At 28.9% G+C, this 21,978-nt stretch overlaps 1 protein-coding gene across 2 annotated transcripts in view; it reads left to right on the forward strand.

Moving 5' to 3' along the window:
• Positions 1-221: 221 nt before the first annotated feature.
• Positions 222-21,978, forward strand: part of spg (dedicator of cytokinesis spg) — an 87,998-nt gene continuing 66,241 nt past the window's right edge. For both annotated transcript variants that reach the window (XM_065516122.1, XM_065516123.1), the window contains exon 1: positions 222-1,390. In XM_065516122.1, the coding sequence (XP_065372194.1) occupies positions 1,357-1,390 (34 nt within the window). In that variant the 5' untranslated portion in view covers positions 222-1,356. The remainder of the gene's footprint in view (positions 1,391-21,978) is intronic.

Genomic DNA, 21,978 nt, shown 5'->3' on the forward strand with positions numbered 1-21,978 from the left:
TTCCTTATAATAAAAAAAGTTAAAACGGATATGATAATAATTATAATCCTTAAAAACTCAACCCTGCAAATGTTTTTTACGGTTTTCTTTTCTTATTAGAATTCTTTTTTGTTTACATTTCTCCTTAACTTGACATTTGGCAAATTGGAATTAGTTGTGCTGCCCTTATATGTTGTTGTTTCCACGAATGAAAAAAACGGCAATAAACAAAATATTGCTGCTCCCCAATCAGTTATATTTCTCAGCTCGTGGTGTATAGACGTGGAAAGCGCTAGTGTGGAGTCAAATTAGTAATAAAAAATTATACACAACTCTGTCAAGTGCAATATAAATATTTTACTCACATACAATGAGAAATCAGTGATTCTTGTTCAAAAAAAAAAGGAAGTTAAAAGTGTTGGAGTGGAAGAAGGCAGACGGAACGACAAACACAACAAAGAAATACGAATAAAAATAATAATAACAATAACAACAAGCTGAAAAAGAGGAAGTGTGCTGTAATAGCGGCAGCAGCTAAACTGCACAGCAACGTTCAAAAGATATTATTTATTACCAGAGACAAAAACAACAACGACAAAAACGACAACGAACACAACTGAAAAAAAGCTGACTGCTGCAATCGACTGCTAACTAAAGTGAAATATAAATGAAAGAAAAACGCAAAAAAACAACAACTATAACTAAATCCTTATAGGAAAATTAAAGGAGAAAAGACATTCATTTATCGATTTTGCGCGTTTCGCGCAACGCAGTAGTTATAGTCAACTAAACGACAGAAGCGGTTGTGAAAAATTTGTATAAATACAGTATTTTTAGCAACTCACTAAACAAATCAAAAAAATATATGCAAAAATGCTAAAATTAAACCAAACAAATTCTATATTAAATAAAAAAATCAAAATTCTTAAATAAGCAATAAAAATAAATTAAAAACAAAATCAAAGTGAATTTTTCAAACAAACAAAAAATAAGTCTGCTAAAATATTAAAAAAAAATAAGGAAAAAATTTCATTGTAAGAGAAAAAAGGCGTGTAGTAGTAGTATATAATATAAGTAAAGTGAAAAGTAAAAGTGCTAAAATAGTGTAAAAAAAAGGTGAAACAACCAAAAAATGTAGTTTGTCTTTTTTTGAAGTAAAAAATAACAGTTTTTCCTTAAATTAAGAAAAACTGTCAGCTAAATTGAATATGAAATGAAGTCTTTTAGAGTTAAATAAATTATTAAACAGTAATTACAAAAAAAATTTATGTGTAACCTTTTGCACATTGTTTAATTGATAGAAAACAACAACAATAATATTACTTCACATACATAATTTTTAATAGAAATACAGAAGAACAACAACAAATAAACAAAATGTGGATACCATCAAACAACAAATACGGTGTCGGTAAGTATCATGATGATGATTCTCCTCTATCTCTCTTACAAGAAATACAATAAAAACATCGTCATTATTATTGGCATCATTATTGTCAATATAGTATAGTTTATAATAAACAAGCATTTTATAGCGCACGATAACTAACCATGAAATTATGACAAATGGGAATTTAATATTCATATTTTTTTCCCTTATTTTATTCATCAAGTCGACTAAGCAAATATTTAATTTGTATAACAAATTGTTGATAAAGCCTATTTTTTTGCAACTGCAATTCGACGTTTGAATACTAAAAATTAAAAACATTTAATTTTGTGGACGAGATTAGTGTGCTAAAATATGGTCACTGATAATGAACTAAAGCAGAGTATAAAGAGAGGGTTTCCAACGTTATTTCGTCAGCTTTTTATAATTTTGCCAACCGACTTTTAACTCCTCAATACTATACTCAATAAATTTTTTTGGGTACTCGATACTATTCAATACTTTGAAAAGCTGAATTTAACATTAAATTTTCTTTTTTTAAAAACAGGGTTGCATTTTATAATTGGCAAGTATTAAAGTTTTGGTGTTGAAAATACCATCTACAAACCATTTTGGAAGCTATCAACGCAACTTTAGTTCGGTTAACATCCATAATAGACCCATTAAAGTCCACATTTTTAATGAATTTGTGGGCTTTTTATTGGAGCTATGATCAATTATGGACCAATCGACATAAAATTGGTAGGATTTTTTAGGTATTTATAAAAGTTATTTGAGTGGAGTCTATTTCAATAACATTTTATAAGATACATTTTTATAAGAGATTTATTCACGTAAAAGTGATGCGGGCCTTATATGGGCGCTATGTTCAATTATGGACCAATTTTTACAAGATTTGGTGGTGTAATTATTACTAACATAAGACTTATTTACGTTGAATTTTATTTCAATACTGTCATATTTTTTTTTACCAGCACTCAGGGATGACCCTACTCATACATTGCATTGTGGTGAAATTAGGAAAATAGGTAATGGGATGGAGGACTAGTATTTGTGGACATTTGATTTGAATTTTCCTATATTGAAAGTGACAGGGAGGACTTCTGGAGGAATTCTTATTATTCCAAATACGGACAGTAGGGGTAAAGAAAGAATTTTCCCTTTAATGTGTGATCCACTGTCCAGTCGACAACGAGTTCATAAGCCCTTGCTGAGGTACGTGTGTTGCGTACAAAACTACGGGTTTCGGGAACAAGTTCCCTAATTTCAGCAGAGCACATACCATTGTAGGGGTAAAAAAATAATTTTTTTCCCTGTAATGTGTGATCCACTGTACAGTCGACAACGTGTTCATAAGCCCTTGCTGAGGTACGTGTGTTGCGTACAAAACTATGGGTTTCGGGAACAAGTTCCCTAATTTCAGCAGAGCACATACCATTGTATTATCGGTAGAACAGTGAAATACAAACTACATTGCGACGATGTTCCAGTGAGTCAATAGAGGTGTGTACTCTACTGTCACCAATAAGCACCTACGCCCTCTTCTGTACGCGGTCGAGAGACTCCAAAATAAACTTGGAAGCAACGGCCCACACATGAGAGTTGTATTCCATTTTGGGCCGGATATTAGTGGTGTAAATAGTATGGATATCAGATAGAGTGAAGTGTTATGTCCGGCGGACATCGCACTGAATACTTTGTGTCATTAAAATCGACTCTATTCACACAACCCCATTCAGAGATTGTCACAATATCTTGTTAAAGGCTCGGTCTATAATTGAATATATAAGAATGGCAAATGCGCGTCCGCGAAAGAATATATTCGGCATAGTAACTGATACTCTTTCGAGCTCGGGTAGTGGTTGGTTGCTTTCCGGTAAGTTCGAATTATTTGCAAATAATTCAGCCAGAAGGTTAGCTTTAAGAACCGGGTCAGTGATTGAGTAGCCATCTCTTAAAAGAGTAGCATTATTATCCTTTTCTCTATTAATGACCAAAAGCTTTTACTGCCTTGATACTTACTTTGGCTCGGAGGCGCACAAAGATCTCACCCTTTTGCGCAGCGAATCAGTTTCGGCATAATTTCTATCTACCTTTAATTTATATAATCGATATTTCACGTTATTCAGAAAATGATAACTGAAACCCATATTTCAAAACTCTAATTTCAGACGAATCTTGCTATGGTCTGAATTAAATAGTGTTGTACTGTTTGCACTCAACATCGTACACATTTTTTACAATCATTTTTTGGTTCGTTTTTTTTTTCTCTTTACAAGAGTGTTTGCATTTCGAATGTGTATCTTGCTGAATGATGCACATGTTTTTCGATTTTTTTCCTACTTTTTGCCAATTTTTATATGTATTTATTTAGTCTTTCCCATATGTAGTATATCACCACTACTAACATCATATATATTTCAAGAGTCTATAATAATTTAATGAGCTTCTTTTTTATCTTGAAATTTAATATTTGCATTAATAATTTAAATTGTTTATAGTTTTTACTACTGTTTCTGTTTGTTTGTTTGTTTATGTACATTTGTTTATATTTTTACATGCTGTTTAAACAACTACCCTTATTATAATCACTTTTAATAATTACTTTTTATGATTCATATAATTTTCTTGGTCACTCATTATAGATACGTATAGTCAGTGTATTTTATGGCGATAATTTTATCTGCCCACTAAGGTTTGTGTTGCTTTGAGATAAATATAGTAAATAAAAGTTTTATTATTTACAATAAAGACCTTCCAGTTGTATTAAAATTTCATAAAAATCCCATGCTGGAATAAACAATAAACTGTACGTACTTAGTTTTATAAATCATTATATTTGAATATTTTTAATAATATAGATATAGTTAATTCTACATGATACTTACTTTTGAAATGGTCAAAAATAAAGTTGTAACCACAATTAATTCGATTGGAAAAGAAAATCATTCGAATTTGTATGCTTTATACATCGAAATAATAGAATTAACAAAAGTCATGAATATCCTGCCTTTGGACATGCGGAAGAGGTTTTACCTGTGGTATATGTCGAAAAGCGACTTCGCATAATAATTTTTGTCTTAATATCCAGTCATCGGCCTATCTTACAATTGAACAATTTCACAAAGTTATTCGTTTTGTTTTATACCTATTTTTTTCTTGTAGATGTTTAAAAGTTTCCATTGTTTTGCCAATGCTAATAAGTATATCCACATTAGGGCGGGTCGATTTAAAAATCGACCAAATGACACCGAAAATCGTACTCTAGTGATCAAAATAAGAAACTATGCCCAAGGAACCATACCATACATGAATTCTGATGTTTCTTATTTTGACCCAAAGGTCAAATTTTGAAAAATCCCACTTTGACCCATTTAAAGTGCCCCAATCGAGTCTAAAAGTATGACCGACCCCCACTAACTTTGGAGAGCCGACCCACCCATGCTAGTGGCACACCCCTTGCAATCCCCTGGGGGGTTCCCCATACAAAAATTTAAAAAAATCACCATTTTTGTCACTTTACATGAAGTATGTATTGTGTATAAATTTTGTTTTAGAGCGTATGATAAATATAACTGTGATGTGGTAATAAATAAATAATATTAATCATGCGTCTATGAGAATCAGTATAGCTTTATTTTTAACTTTAAACTAACATAACTATTGCTCGCAATGAGCGAAATGATTAACGCGAATAGTTTTAGCGTGCTTAAGTAGTGGAGTATTCAACAAGCACAAAATGGCGTCCGTGCTACCAGATGAATTTGGGAAAAAATCGTCAATATCCCGATAAAAAAGAAAAAAATCGTCATTTTGAATTTTAGAAAACTTCAAAAAAATCGGAAAATTAAAAAGGTCAAGATTTCTAACAGGAATTTAAAATTTCTATTTAAAAACTGAACGAAAACATATTACATTTATCAAAAAATATTTCTTAAAATTTAAGTTTATAAATAAGGGATCACTAAAATAAAAAAGTAAAGCTAAATTTAATTATAATATAAGATTTCATTCAGAAGTTTTTTTTAAATAAAACACATAAAATAGAATTTAATGTCTAAATCTTTATTATGACCCGAAAGAACAATCTCTGACATTACTTTTTAAAGATAATTTCATTAAAATATAGCACCACGCAATAGGTGGTCAATTCGAAAGGTATTAATGCCTGAGATTAAAGCATAAATTCGAGCTTGGCGGCTTCAATTGAAATGTCATTATATTCTGAATAAATTTTGTCAAGATAGAAAAAGTTGTATTAGAATTTTTTCGTTTTATTTCAGTAATTTATTTACAAAAATTGGTTTAAAATCTAAAAATTTTAATTGACAAAATTCAAAATCTAAATATTCACCAACAAAATGAGAAAATTCTTTACCTATTTCATAAAATAGTACCATATTTTCATAATGCAGAAAATCGTCATATTCGAGAAAGAAATCGTCAAATCGTCAAATTGCTATTTTTGAAACCAAAAATCGTTAAATCTGGCAGCTATGCGTCCGTGTCATAATAAATCAAATTTTTTTAAATGTTCTTATGTTCTTATTCACCTAAATTATTTTACCATAATTTTAAATGTTAAAAATTAATACCCAAAAAAAACCTACAACCTACACAAGGTCATCTTAGAAGCATATTTTCTATGTCACACCATGTTATTAACATAGATCATGTTTAAGCAATTTATTTTACCAACGTTTTATTTTAATAGTCTTGGCCCCTTTCCCACAAAGGGTTAATCGCAAAGAAAAAAACGTGAAAGTCTTGCTTTTTTATTGTTTGGTCAGTACCAAAGAATATAAAGTATAAAGAATGTGCATTTTAACATAATTTGGAATATTTTTCAAAAATATTTCATGATGCGGGGGGAAAGATAGAAGGAAAGGATAGAGAAACAATGAGCGTAAGAATTCGTGGCTCTCATCGTTCGTACTTCTGTATATTTGTGAATACTTTAGTATGCGTGTGTGTATATGCATTGATAATTTTCGTTGCTTGATCAAATATTTATTTCTTTTTGTAAACTTAGTCTGTCGTCAGCTTTTAACAAAGAAGGGTGATAGCGGATGTTTTAAACTTTTGTGAACGCAGATGAATTATATACATATGTATATTTTTTTTAATGCATTTTTATGTATGAAATTTTTTGTCTTACTATTAGCTTCATTAATATATTTATTAAATATAAGTATTTATACAATATTTGTATTATTTTGTAATAAAAATTTATACAAAATATTTCGCAATGGATGCGAATAAAAAAAAAAAAAATTCTTTGCCATCAGGCGTAAAATGTTGCATAAAAACATGCCAAAAATCTAAACGACAATTTAAAGGTTTAAAAATGTTTAAATTTCCTTCTTCAGACAGGATGCTAGGACAAATTTGGCGGGAGAAATGTCGAATTCCTGAGAAGGATTTCGATAAAAATCTTTACATATGCGATAATCATTTTTCGAGTACATATGTTGGGAGAAAAAAATTAAAGGCGGATGCCATTCCAACTGAAAACATGGACGCAAATGACGAGGAATCGGAAGATCTTACCTTAGAGTTTCGTTTTTCCCCAAAAAATGTAGAATGTAAAAGTGTTGAAGCCCCCTTTTGCACAAATTGCGAAAAACAAATGCAACTAGTAAATCAGTATAGAAAAAAATATTCCAATCTCCTAAAATCTCTTTTAATTACTAAAATTTTTATTTCTTAAAACACAAATAATAATTAAAAAAAAAAGAAAAAAAAACAAACTTAAAAATGAAAACATTTCTAAAATAATTTTTTTTCATTTTTTATAAAAAAAATCTCTATCAAAACTATGTTTTAAAAAAAATGAATTTTTTTTATTTACTTTAATTTTTTTAAAAACTCCATTTTTTTTCTAAAAACACAAATAATAATTAATTAAAAAAAAACAAACTTAAAAATGAATATACAGTACGGGCTCGATTTGCGCAACCGAAAGGAAATCGGGCTGGTTGCAATCTTCAAAATGTTGCAATAACCGACCACCAAATATAGTACTATTTTGATATATTTTTACCAAAAACATGCACTTTTCTTGATGATTAAGTAATCAATTATTTTAATTAAAAAGAAAAAGTTCAAATAATACAATAAAATTAATAAATAACTCAAAAAAATATTTGATATCAAATTTAAGGCAAAATTTCATAAAATAATAAACAAAGTCAAAATTAAAATTTCCCAGTATTCAGTATAAAAATTTTATATTTAAAGAAAAAAGGGAATAAAATGAAAAGAGAACAAAAAATAAGTTCTAAATAATGTTTTATTTGAAATAAAAAAATTAAAGTTGCACTTATCACGACTTTTTTTTTGAAAAAAGTTGCAGTTATAAAGACTGTAATGTTAAAAAATAGGCTGTTGCGCTAATCGGTCAGTTGCAATAATAGGTAGTTGCACAAATCGAGCCCGTACTGTATTTCTAAAATAATTTTTTTTTATTTTTTATAAAAAAAATCTCTATCAAAACTATGTTTAAAAAAAAATGAATTTTTTTATTTACTTTAATTTTTTTAAAAACTCCATTTTTTTACTTTAATAAGCCTTTATGTGTTTTGAACACTTTTTTAAAAAAAGGATTGTTGATAAATAAACAATTTTTCAAAGATTTCCATTGAAGCAGAAAATTTTCTATTAAAATAAAAAAATTATCAAAAATTGTTCTATTAAAGAAGAAAATTTTTCAACAATTTTCTATTAAAATAATGAATTTATCAAAAAAAATATATAAAATAGAACATTTTCTATTAAAATAAAAAATTATCAAAAATTTTCCATTTAAGAAAATAGAAAATTTATCAAAAAGTTTCCATTAAAATGGAAAATTTATCAAAAATGTTCTTTTAAAATAATGAATTATCAAAAAAATTCTTTAAATAGAAAATTTATCAAAAAATTTCCATTTAAATAAAAAATTCATCAAAAAGTTTGCATTAAAATGAACATTTTTTAAAATAAAAAATTTATCAAAAATTTTCTATTAAAATAAAAAATTATTAAAAATTTTTCATTTAAATAGAAAATTCATCAAAAACTTTCCATTAAATGGAAAATTAAAGTAGAAAATTTATCAAAAATTTTGCATCAAAAAGAAAATTTCCATTAAAAAAGAAAATTTTTCAAAAATTTTCTATTAAAATTTATCAAAACTTTTCCATTAAAATATAAAATTTATCAAAAATTGTTAAAATATAAAATTGATCAATAATTTTACATTTAAGTAAATAGAAAATTCATCAATAATTTACCATTAAAATTGAAAATTTATCAAAAAATTTATACCTATTACAATAAAAAAGTATCAAAAAATTTTCAATTAAAAAGGGAAATTTCTCAAAAATTTTCTATTAAAATAGAAAAATTATCAAAAAAGTAAAATAATAAAAAAGAATTTGTCAAAGATTTTTTATTAAAATGGATAATTTATAGATCTTTTTAATTAAAATTGTTTAAAAGTTAAAATAATGAAATTAAAAATTTATCAAAAATTTTCTAATAAAATGTAGAATGTATGTGTCTATAGTTTTTACAGAAAATTTTCGAAAAATTTATTTTTTTATAGAACAGTTTTTTTTATTTAAAGAATATTAATATTTTTAAATTGTTGTTCAAAGTTCTTTTAGACAGAAATACAAATTTTTCAAATACTAAAAGAAGTTATTTTTTTCAGCAACCAAAATGATCAAAGAATATACACATACAAATATACTGACATAAACAAATACGTACGATGAGAGCCACACATTGTTACGCTCATTGTTTTGGCTTCTTTTCCTTCTGTCTTCCCTCCCGCCAGGAGAATTGTTTTTAAAAATATTCATATAACATACATAATCGTACAAACGTACGATGAGGCAACACATTGTTACGCTCTTTGTTTGTGTTTATTTTCCTTCTGTCTTCCCCCCCTAATCAAGAAATGATTTTTAAAAAAGATTTTGGTGAGAGCGTCGTAATGGTCGTAAAGTTAAAACCGGCCATAAGAAATTTTACTTCTACATAATGCGCATTCTTTATATCCATATTCTTTGTCAGTACCTATGTATTTAAAATTTCTCTTGTTTTTTATGTTTTTGCATCTATCTATCCCCAGCATCATTATGATGTCTTATTTTATTTATATTTTGTTTTTGTTTGCCAATTTATCACTTGAATAAACATAAGAATAAGCAAAAGAAATGACAACACAGAAAAAACATAAAACCCAAAGAAATCACACAAATCAACCAACTAAAAACATCAATTCTCTTGAATAAACACATGACACTCTTCTCGAACAGCAGCCAGTTGCGCTCCAATTTGAACCGAAAAGAAAACAAATGAAGAATTAGACGATGATGATGATGAAGATGATGGTACGGGTAGAGTTGAGATGGAAAATAAATGCCATGAAAAGAAAACAAAAAGCTAAAACATCATCAGCGACAAGAATAAAAACAAATGAAAACGTAAGTCAAATGTATGATAAAATGAAATGACAATGAAAATACTATACGACAATTACAACCAACAACTTTAACTTCAACAATGATACAAGAACAACAATAACAATAGCAACAACAAATAAAAGAAACAAATACATAATGTAAATGTGTCCACAGGCATATCAAAACGTTGATGGAGATTTACGAGTTCGTACATATGAGGATTTCGAGGGAAACTTTTATATTTTCAAAAGAATGTATTTATTTATTAATTGTCCTCATGCCTATTTACAAAATCCAACAGTTTGATTATTCACAGAATAAAATTAAGACAACGATTTCAAAAGTTCGTTCACTTGACATGAAATCCCCCATATATAAAAATGAAATGGTCCATGTATGTAATGGAATCACGTGAGAACGGCTGGAACGATTTGGCTGATTTTTTTTAAATTAGATTCGAAATTTAAAAAATTCGGAAATTTTAATTTTTTAATATATTGTCTCCTTTTCACTTCTCATTTTTCTTAAGAGACATTTTTTGGAGAAACTTGAAGAACTAACATTAGTAAAAAGCTACCGAGCGAAGCTAGTTTTGAATAACAATTGATTCGATAAAAGTAATTGTCAAATACTTTTTCTTTCATTCTGTTTACAATAGAATTGTCATCCGAATATTTGGAGCTAACATGTAAATATTGTTTTGGATCGAACAATTTTATAATATTCAATATAAATGCCAAAGAAATGCAGATATAATGTCAAAAACTTTCAATCTCATTAAAAATCTCTATTTTCCATTCTATATATATGAAATATGTTACAGATATTGGTATTTATACTCTACACCACTGTATACCACCTTAAAGTATATCAATATGCTCAGAATCTGTCCGTCTGTCTGTCTGGCTGGCTGGTCATGTAAACCTTGTGCGCAAAGTACAGGTCCCAATTTTTAAGATATTGCGAATAAATTTGGCATATATAATTTGTTCGGCCCAAAAACCTAGCCCTCATACAAATGTCTTCCCGAAATTGGACTTTATCGGTCATAAATGTTAAATTTATATCGATATCTACACAAATTTCACTCCAAATAAGTTTTATATATATGGAACTCATGTCACCTAATTGTATGATGATCGGACCGTAATTAGTCATAGATCCCATATAAGGCCCACTTCCGAAAATCATTCGCGAAAATAAGTTACTGAAATTTTAAACGAAAAATGTTTTTGCTAATTTACTTAGTGTAGGGTATCACATGGTTGGGCTTAACCTACCAAACTTTCTTACTTGTTTTCTTTATAAACTACGTTGTTCTAAATATGTTATACCCATTAAATCCCAAAGATACTTTAAATATCGCCAAGGAAATTATCTCCAAACGCAATTTGTTCAAAAGCCTTATAAATCCTCAAGACTGGCTACTGTTTATTTTGAACTCATTTCTGAGAATTTATTGGCGTTGGTGTTGTGTTTGTGTAAAAAGCCGATTAATGTTCGTGCATCGAGGCTGTGTTTGGTTTTTATTGATTTTCATAAAAATGTTAGACATTCGTTGTTCAAACTTTATTGGTGTTGTGAATAAACTAAAGGTAGGGTCACACATGACAAATATTTGATGAAAAAGACGTAACCACTAAATAAATTACATTCGAATTCTTTGATTTATTTTAAAAACATATTTTAGGATGATTCAAAACAAAAAATTTAGTTTTATTTTATTTGATGCTGTTTGATCTTACAAAACACTTGTAAGAGTAAACACGTCAAACAAATTTGTGCTAAAGAAAGTGGTTACGGTTTTTTGAGCAAATATTTGCCAAGCGTGACCCTGCCTAAGAGCCTTATACGAAGTTGAAATACATTGGAAACTTATTCGATCAAATTAAACTCGAATAATTTCCAAATTAAAAAAAAAAAAACTCCTCCTTTCTGTTTAATCGATTTTATTTCGATACTTCTCTCTATCTAAATATGTTGTTCATGATTATGGATATTTATTGGTTTTTATTAATTCAGTTATAAAATGGAACTGTAGTGGAAAATTTTTTTTTTAAATTTCATAGCCAATTTGTCATTACTAGCAAAATTTAATTAGTTTCTTTAGTGTTTCCATATGTTATCAATGAAATGATGGAGAGTGCCAGGTGATTTTGTCACATAAAACATAAGTAAATATGTCCTCATGATAAAATTGTAAAATTAAAGTTGAAAGCATATAATAGCAACAATGTACATACCCACAAACCTTGTTTGCACATGTGTGACTAACTAATGCATTTAGAACAATTGTGTTCTAGACTATTTGCCATTTTACCAATGTTTGATTAGTTGGGTTAGTTGTCACACACCCAAATCCAAAACATTTTTTAGTCATCGTCATCATCAACATCATCTGTTAAAACAACTTTAGTTCTTCAGTATCATTATACAACTGCACGTTTTACATCACAGCGGGTAAAATAGATAGGGCTTCACTTTGTAGGCCTTATAAAAGACGTATATACCAAAAGATGTTCTTATAGGAATTTACTCCTCCTTCTTAAATCAAGTTTAGTCTTTAATAAAATGTTGTATTGTAAAGTCGCGTGATGTAGTTTGTTTTTTATACTTCTATAAAAATGCACAGGTGATTTAATGCCCTTAATGCCCTGTTAAAAGTATTATTGTTGTTGGGTAGAATATAAGCCATATTTGGCAATGGGCTTGGTTTTGAATTTAAATAAATAAATAAAAAAAAAAATAATGCCCTTGTTTAAAGTGAATACTGAATTCATTAAGAATATTGTCCCTTATAGCCATTTTGAAAGGTTTCCTTCAGCATACCTTCAATTAGGCTTTCCTTTTCTGTTCTTTATTAGGAGATTCCGTGGACAGCCACTCTTCAAACAGCTCTCTTGGGTTCATTCATAATGCTGATTCCGTTGTGATACCCAAGAAGTAAACAACATTTCCCTCATTCGACGAGAAGGAGAGGAAGCTTTCAAGTATACGCATGTTGTCCAGAGCCGGGCAAAGGCAGAATAGGTGGGTCACAGTATCCTCCTCCTCTTCGCTCTGAAAGCTTCTACAGTAATCGTTTATTAGACATTCTACGAGGCATACAAATGGCAAAATCTTCATAAAAGTTGACCTTCTATCAGCCATCTAACACGTAACAAAGCTTTGTACTCAATGACACGGGTGTGCCTTTGTCTCCAAATTAAGGCATTTAAGAAGGCCGCTTCACTGCATATATTTCCCGCTGGAATACTCGTACACACACACACATTGCCTTCCATGTCATCTTGACTGCTGAGTGACTTGCCTTCTATGTGACTGTGACTGTGGTATGTCACATTATGCCTCGGGGTTTTGACATTGTACAATTTGCACATTTTATTCAAACATACTGGATAAATGTTGATCTATGTTGTCACATTTGTGGCACAAGTTGTACTCGCTTCGTTAGCTTTTTATTCAACATTTCTTTATTTTGCTTCTATGGCTTGGAATTTGGAAAAAACGATTTTGTGGTAAAAGGGATTTACTTTAAACCAATTTTAACTTTTTCCCTTTTTTTTCTATTATTTTAAACGCAATTTTAGGGTTGTTCAAACTTTGCAATCTGGCTGTCTGTCTGTTGTGTAAAGTGAAATGAAGTATTTAACAAATAGACTGTTTACACTACACAAAATATAATGGCTTCATTTTGATAGCTTTAAATTTTGAATTATGAAAGATTTTGTATATGCTGAAAATCTAAATAAAGAAATATGGAATATGCTGAAAATCTAAATAAAGAAACTAATGATATATGAGTATTGCATTCCTACTTTATGCTAGTGTGCACAAGTTATACATAAATTCGTTTTGAATGTGAAACTCATTTAATTTAAACTATTGTTCAATTCCATTATTCTCTGAAAATTAAGCTTTTACATTTAATTGCCTTTAACTCATCCACCATCAAACACGTTCCCGTCATTTTTGAACCCCCATGTAAAGCGGAAGTCTATTTTGTTCTCCCACTCTCTGAAAATTCTATTAAATACAATCAATACGCTCCAACTTATTCATTCAAAAGTTTTTCGCTGCACTTTTTTTTTTCAATTTTATTTTAAAAATCTTTGTGTGTTTTTTTAGTTGCACCCTTGATTGTCCATGCCGCAGTTGCTGATGATGCTGATTCCAACAGTTGCTATTGTTGTCTTCATTCATTTGGGAATTTTCACTATTTAAGCTGATTATGTTGAACATGACAAATGTTCATTGTTCGTTTGTTCATATTTACTTAGATGAACAGAAAAGAGTAGTATTAGTAGATAATCGTATAAAGATATTTTTAGTGTTTTTTTTCCCATTTGGGGTTGTTGGTTGGTTGCTTGGTTGGATGGGCCGATTTGTTGTGGTGGGTTGGTGTTAAGTACGTGATATTAAATGCATTCAGTTTTTTATTGTTTCAATTTAAATTGATTTATGTTTAATGCCATTCATACACATATCACAGTGCATTATGTACAAATTTATATCTACATACATATGTATGTATTTATTTATAGGGAGAACATGTTAATACATACATCCATGCGTACGCATGAAACTGTCATCAGTCTTGCAACAGTTTCCTTGTTTTATAACTTTATTATGGAGTAGCTGGAGGTTCAAACTGTCAGGTCAGGGTTAAAATTATTACTCAATTATATTTATGTGAATAATAAAGTAATAAAATTGTAATAACATTTTATTGTGAAATGAATACTACATTTTAACAATATGAATATTTAGTAATCTTGAAATAAATAAAGTGCTAAAATCATATTTAAGAAGCAATCGTGGTTGAAAGTTGAAATTAATATTATCTATAGCTTTTTTGGGGATTGCAGGGTCGACTTAACGATCTTGATTATGCAGACGACATTTGTCTACTGGCTCACAGCTACTCAGATCTCGCGACGAACTTACGAAGCGTAAAGCTGGCAGCGGAATCAGAAGGATTGAAAATAAATGTCATGAAGGCAAAAACTTTACGTATTAATGCAACCTGCAGAGATGTTTTTGCAATAGATGCAAGTCTAATGTAAGATGTCAGGAAATTCTGCTATCTTGGGATCGGCTGAGGACATCGAAAAATTGCTTGTAGAGCTTGTAGCTTGAGTCACGTCAAACATTCGGCCGCCTAAAACCTATTTGAAAATCACCCTCTTTATCTCTGCGTACGAAAATTGAAATATTCAATGCCAATGTAAAATCTACCCTTCTGTACGGCTGCGCAACTTGGAACGCTATAGAAAACGATATAAGAAAAATGCAAGTATGTACTTATTTGTGAACCGCTATTTTCGCAAAATCATATTCTGAAAGGAGAGGGTAAGAACAAGCTAACAAATCCTTGCGATTAAAATATGGAGACGAAAATGGCGTTGGATCGGCCACACCCTTAGATGGCAGACTAACGACATCACTAGAATTGCTATAGACTGGTACCAACAATGGAACAGAAAAAGGAGGAAGACAAATTAAGGCCGAAGTAAATATCAGTGGCAAGAGTTGGGCTGAAGTGAAAGCATTAGCTCAAAATAGCGAGATGTTCATTTTATTGAGGCCCTATGCTCCTTGTAGGAACGACGTGAACTTGCGGACACAGTGATGCCCGTAGAACAAGTGAGATTGCAAAAATCAAAAATTTCCTATTAAATAAAATAAATAAACCTATTTTACAGTAAATTGTCCAACGATTTCAAATATGCTACTCTTATTACTTTTTGGTTCAGAAGATATAGCCCTTCAAAGTTGACCGATTTTCAGTTTTCAATAAAAACAGACCATTTTTAGGTAATTTGGTCCGCTTTCAGATAAAATATATCGAAAACTATGTAACGGATCGTCATTATTTTTGATTCTATTGATAGATCTATTTATTAAGAAAAGAATAAAAAATTGTACTGTTTGCTTTGTATTTGTCCATGTAAATCGAAAATAAAAAAACTACCAATTTCTATATTTGCCATATTTTCCAAATAAGTTCTTTGATTATTCTTTTACCTAATGCAAAAATTTCCTGCTGCCCGTCCTTGCCCCATTTTCGACAGGAGGTAAAATTTTGGAAAAAGACCTGGTTCCAAACGATATTTACCAACTATACATTTTTACAATATTTCTCAACTTTGATGGAAAATAAAAAAATAACTATTGATAAAGATACATAAAAAATCAAAAATTTTAAAAAAATATTTTATTATACTTCCCATAAAATATATTTTTTCACAAATTTCTCATTTGGTTCAAAATTTATGATTTTTGCAACGAAAAAACTCAAATGGCGCAACTGTGCAACGGTGCGGTTTGGTTAAGGGCCGCAATAAAGGTGGACAAAACTTTAATTTTTTTCTAAATTCTTTCTTTTGCAACTACTGTATTAAAAAAGGAAAATTTAAAACAAATCCCATTTAATGTGATAATTTTTCACATTTAGAAATGTTTGGCAAAAGATTGAATTTACCAACTGGGATAACAATATAACGCAGTAATTGATACGTTCGAATATACAAATATTTATTTTTAGTTTAAAATAAATTAATTTTAGAACCTATTCACAGTAATATATACCTATAAAAGAAGAAATAAATAAAAATAGAAAAAATCAAGAGTTTTGGTATTTGCTAATGTTTGTTATTTCCGCCACTACTCACACTCCGAGAATTTAAATAATTGTTTGTTTATTTTTTATAAACATGTGTTCAAATTAAAATTCCAACTAATTTTCGTATGCCATTTAAGGGTCGCTGTTTGAAGACCCCCTCCTAAATTAAATAAACAATATTTTAGAAATTTTGAATTCTTTCAGTCAGATAAGTACGAGTATGAGTATCAAAATGAAACTCTTTTTCTTTAAGCGGAGTTTTTTATTTATTTTGTTTTACTCGCAAGAAAGACTATAGAAGTAAATAGTTTATAAATAAATAGTAATAAAAAAGAAGAATTGATTCATTATTTAATATTCTTGGCGGTATTATTTTATAAATACACAATTTCATTCATTTAAATATAAATAATTTTTTTTTAAAGTCACTTTAAAATACATACATACTTCATGCCATTGGGGTACAAATGTACTTCACGGGTATTCTTTTAATGGACAAGTATGTACATAACTATGTATGTACATAAGTATCTGTGTATATTATATATATATGTATGTACTATATTGCAGTATGTATGTAGATGGTAAGGAGTTCCTGTGTATTTTACATATGGAATTGTTTTTTATTATTTTTATTTCTTTTTTTTATATTAAGTTGTGAAAACAAGTAGTATAGTGTAGGTAGGTAGAGTTAGTTACTCGTATTGAAAAATATTGAAATGTCCATGAGTTTTGTGTTGCGGTTGTAGATACTACTACTAAAAGTTGTGTGTGGAAATGCCGGACGTACATACATATGTATGGTGCTGTACACACTCTTCTTCTCAGAAGGTCTATAGAAATTTATATTTTACTTTTTTATTTTTCTGACTTTGAATAATTTTACATAAGTACATACTTTGATACTCAAACTCACAAATGCTGAAACCAACAAAGAAATAAAATCATTAGTGATTATTGAAGCTACCGGATGAAGTATATAAAAACAAAGAATGAATAAAATTTCTATAAAAATGTTTTCTTTAAATACAGGGTTCTTTATTGATAGAAAATTAAGCTGTACGATTTAATTGGCCATGATGAATTTAACTTTGTATTATAGAAGGACTAATAGAAATCTTACTTTCTAAAATTATAATTTATAATAATAAGAGTTTATCAACAAACATAATCATAACACATTTAAAAATCTTTACAATATTAAGTACTTTTTGCTCGTGTATTTAAAATGATATCTTATAAGATCACCCTGTATTTGCAATATCTACGAGTTACTATTTATTTATGGTTATTACATGCACTTGCCTATTTGTCAAATATAAATATTTGAGATTTTTTCGATAACACCGTAAATAAATATAACTATACATGTGCGATAACAATTTTGATATAAATATTAATGCATATAGTATGTACTTAAACTGCAGTTGAGTTGAGTTATTTGAACATTAAGTCGACTTACTAACGTAAAATTCTTGAACTTTAATTACATACTACAGTTTCATAATTTTTCAGATGTGAAAGTATCGGTAGTAAAACTTTTTAACTCTTTGCGATTTAGTGGTTACTTTACTAACCACCTTTTCTATAGTCTTTAAGACATAGTTTATTGGCAACTTTTTCCGGAGGATTTCCGGATAAAGTGGATAAATTTATAAATACCGAGAACAAATTTATTAAATATTAATATTTAATAAATTTGTACAATATTTGAATGAATTTACATATTTTTGAGAATTTTTATATTGAACGGTTTTATTTAACTTAATGCAAGTAAACGATTTTTTTTTGGCTCACTCATTATACTATGAAATCAAAGTATATACAACTTATAGCTTTGAAGCTAATTTTATAATTTTTGGGACATTTTATTATTTTCCACAATTTCTTTATGATATCGGTATCCCCACAAAGTTAACTATAAAATTGTGTAAAGATCGTATAAGTCCCCTAGGTCATACATAAGGCCCACTTCCGAAAATCACTGAATCAGAATCAAATTTAGCTTTGTATGTTTTATGAGATGCTGTTTAACCAGAGATCGAAAATAACTCGTCCATATAGCAAAAAACCCAAATTGTAATTTATATTTTTGTGATAAAAATAAATCACTGAAAATAACAGTTATAAAATGATTTTTATTTAAATGGTTTGGTATGTCTTTTATTTGTTTTTGTTGTTTTTTAATGTTTTGATGTGAGATAAACAATTCAATTATTCTTGTTCTTAATAACTGTTACTTTCTCTTTTATTTACATACAATAACATATTATTAGTAATTTTTTAAAAAATTATGGAAATAATATGATAAATATGAAGTAATGAAGTCTGAGTAACAGAAATGAGAATTTTTATTAATCTTTTGATAAATTATATATATTTAAGCGTTGATTTGCATCAAATCCATTTTTGCCATTTATTTTTCATGTTCGCAAATAAAAGTCACAAGCTGACCTTTACGAAAAAAATAAATTATAAATCACTCATCCAGATTATTTGTGTTTGTTTCTTTTCTGTTTCTCTCAATTCCAAACCTAAAATGTTCTCGAATAAATCACTCTCTCAGTGATATATCACAAAAAATTAATTTTAAATGGCTGCGAATAAGAATTTACCATTGAAATGAAAGTGAACCCGTTATTTTCGGTCTCTGATGTAAACACAAATTATCGGACCATAATTAGCTCTTATAAAAAACACTTCCGATTTTGGGTGTTTTAAATACAGTGAGACCTCGATTATCCGTAATGGTCGGTACCGGGAGCATTCTGGATAATCAATTTCCCCGGTTAATTGAGTACAAATTTTAAGTAGTTTTTTAATACATATAGTTTTTCGATAATGACATTTACGGCTCTATATTGCACCCTGATCCATCAGTTGGATCAATATCGTCCAATTTGTTGGACAAACTTTCACATAACGTTTTCAACATTAAGGCAAACTGCTCTCAGGTAAACAATTTAAAAAAATGTATGTTTTATCTCCATTAACTCATTGGTGAGTTTTTTTATTGATATGAATTCATTTAATTTTTTCACGAAAATTGTAGCAGCTATATAAGCAGCTGAATATTTTTCTCCTGCTGCATTAAGTTTGTCAATACAATGTCGCTTTTTTATTTAATTTTGAGTGAAATATTTTAGCCTTTTCTTCGCTGTTAATCCAGAAATTGGAGTTCCTTTAAATCTTTCCTTCCGGGACCATTCATAAACAGCAAAATCTACTTTTGGTTATTCAGCAGTCTTTAAAGATGTTCGGTTTCGGTAATGTATAATACTATTAATCCGTATATACAGTGAGACCTCGATTATCTGTAATGGTCGGGACCGGGGGCATTCTGGTTTCCCGGTTAATTGAGTACCAAATTTGAGTAGGTTTTTAATACATATAGTTTTGATAATGACATTTAAAGCTTCATATTGCACCCTGATCCATCGGTTGGATCAAAGTCGTCCATTGTGGAAAAAAATGTACAATAACGTTTTCAGCATTGAAATCCTGCACGTCTGGATGTGCTGGGATATTGTCCAATAGCAAAATGATTTTACTATCATCTTTTAGACCGATTTTCTTAAAATTCTCTCTCACTTCTGGAACAAAATTATTGTTAAACCATTCTAAAAATATTTGCTGTGTTACCCAAGCTTTTGTATTGGCATTACGGAAATCTCATGGACATTTTTGAAGCCCTTGCACTTAGCACGTTTTCCAATAACTAATGCCTTGCACGTGTTTGTATCAGCAGTATTAACGCAAACTAATGTGGTTAGTCTCTCCATTGAGACCTTGAACCATTCAATGAAATTTCCATTATGGCAAGCCAAAATGCTCTCAAGTAAACACTTCCAAAAAATGTCTGTTTGTGGTTGATTGTTCAAAAATAATCGAAAAAAATGTTGCTTATAATCCCGGATAATAGAGGTAATCGATGCAAAAAAAATTAAAACGATCCAAAAATATTTTGTTTTTCTTTCCCGGATAATTGGTGTTGCTGGTTAATCGAATCACGGATAAACGAGGCCTCACTGTATATGTATATGCTTCCGAATCATCGTATGCAATAGAGGGAATTCCCCTTTTTCGTTTTATTCACATTGTTCAAATTGATTGTTCAAAAATAATCGAAAAAAATTATGCTTATAATCCCGGATAATAGAGGTAATTACGGTTAATCGATGCAAAAAAATTAAATCGATCCAAAAATATTTAAATTTTCTTTCCCGGTTAATTGATGTTGCCGGTTAATCGAATCACGGATAATCGAGGCCTCACTGTATAAGTATATTTATTTCTTTTACTTCTGCAACAAGCTTTGGGCCACAACAAGATTTTTCAAATAAATACGATCATCCTCCATACAAATTGACCGGGCTTAATATACATATTAGAGTGTCCCTTATAAGCCCAACATTTTTTGGGGAATTTTGGAACGGGTACCCTATATTTTTTTATATACATATATAAAACTATAGTTAAATATGAAATTTTGTCTTTCTATCATGATTGCAACCCGTGCCGACTTGCGATTTAGTTTTGAGGTGCATTTACAAGGGGACAAAAATTAAATTTTTTCAGTTTTTGTAAAAATTTTGCCATTAAATAATTACTTTTGCAATTTAATTTAAAAGAATCGAAATGTGTACGTAATTGTCATTCCAATAAGATACAAAAGACAAAAATTGGTTAAAAAATGTTAAAGTTATTAAAAAATCACCAGGCCATTAACATGTCTCAGGCCACTAGAACAAGAAATGTAGGAACAAAATTAACATATTTTGAGAAATATTAAAACAAAAGTTTATTTTTACTTAAAATATATCCATATTTACTTGTATAAGAATTTTTATCTTCATATGATACAGTTAACCTATTCGCAGGTATAACCAAAAAAAAATATTTTTTTTAACGGCAGTTTCAAAACTCCAATTTAAAATTTTCAAAAATTATGCTAAACAAATTTCAGAAATTTTTTGAAAAAAGTATGACAATATCCCCTATAGTTTTTCCGTAACTGCGATTTAAATTTTGCGATTTTCGAGAAAAACAATTTTTTTGGCCATATTTTACCAATTTCCTTACTGTTATTAATTTTAAGTTAAATCTGTTCAGAATATTATAGTCCAGGAAATTTTAAATACCTAAAATCGGAAAATCGCACAATACTTGTGCGTGTGTTTTAGGTATCTATAAAGATTTATTACATTTTATATAGTGTAATGACTCTTAAGTATTGTTAAATAACTATAAATTTCGAATAAAATAAGTAAGTTTTTATGTATTTTGGCAGTAAGATCATAAAATAATATTGTCTCACATATTCCAATAATGTAGCACATTTGTTAAGATGTAATGTTTATCTAGCAATAGTTTTATGCCAAATAATGATTTAGAAAATGCACATAATTACATAAACATACATATGTATGTAAGTATGTAGAACATAAATATACATTATTAAATACAAACATGCATGCATACATATTATTTACTCTTAATATTTATTGTATTATCATTATTATTTATTGTTG

This window comes from Calliphora vicina, chromosome 1 (assembly GCF_958450345.1).
Source record: "Calliphora vicina chromosome 1, idCalVici1.1, whole genome shotgun sequence".
Lineage (NCBI taxonomy): Eukaryota > Metazoa > Arthropoda > Insecta > Diptera > Calliphoridae > Calliphora > Calliphora vicina.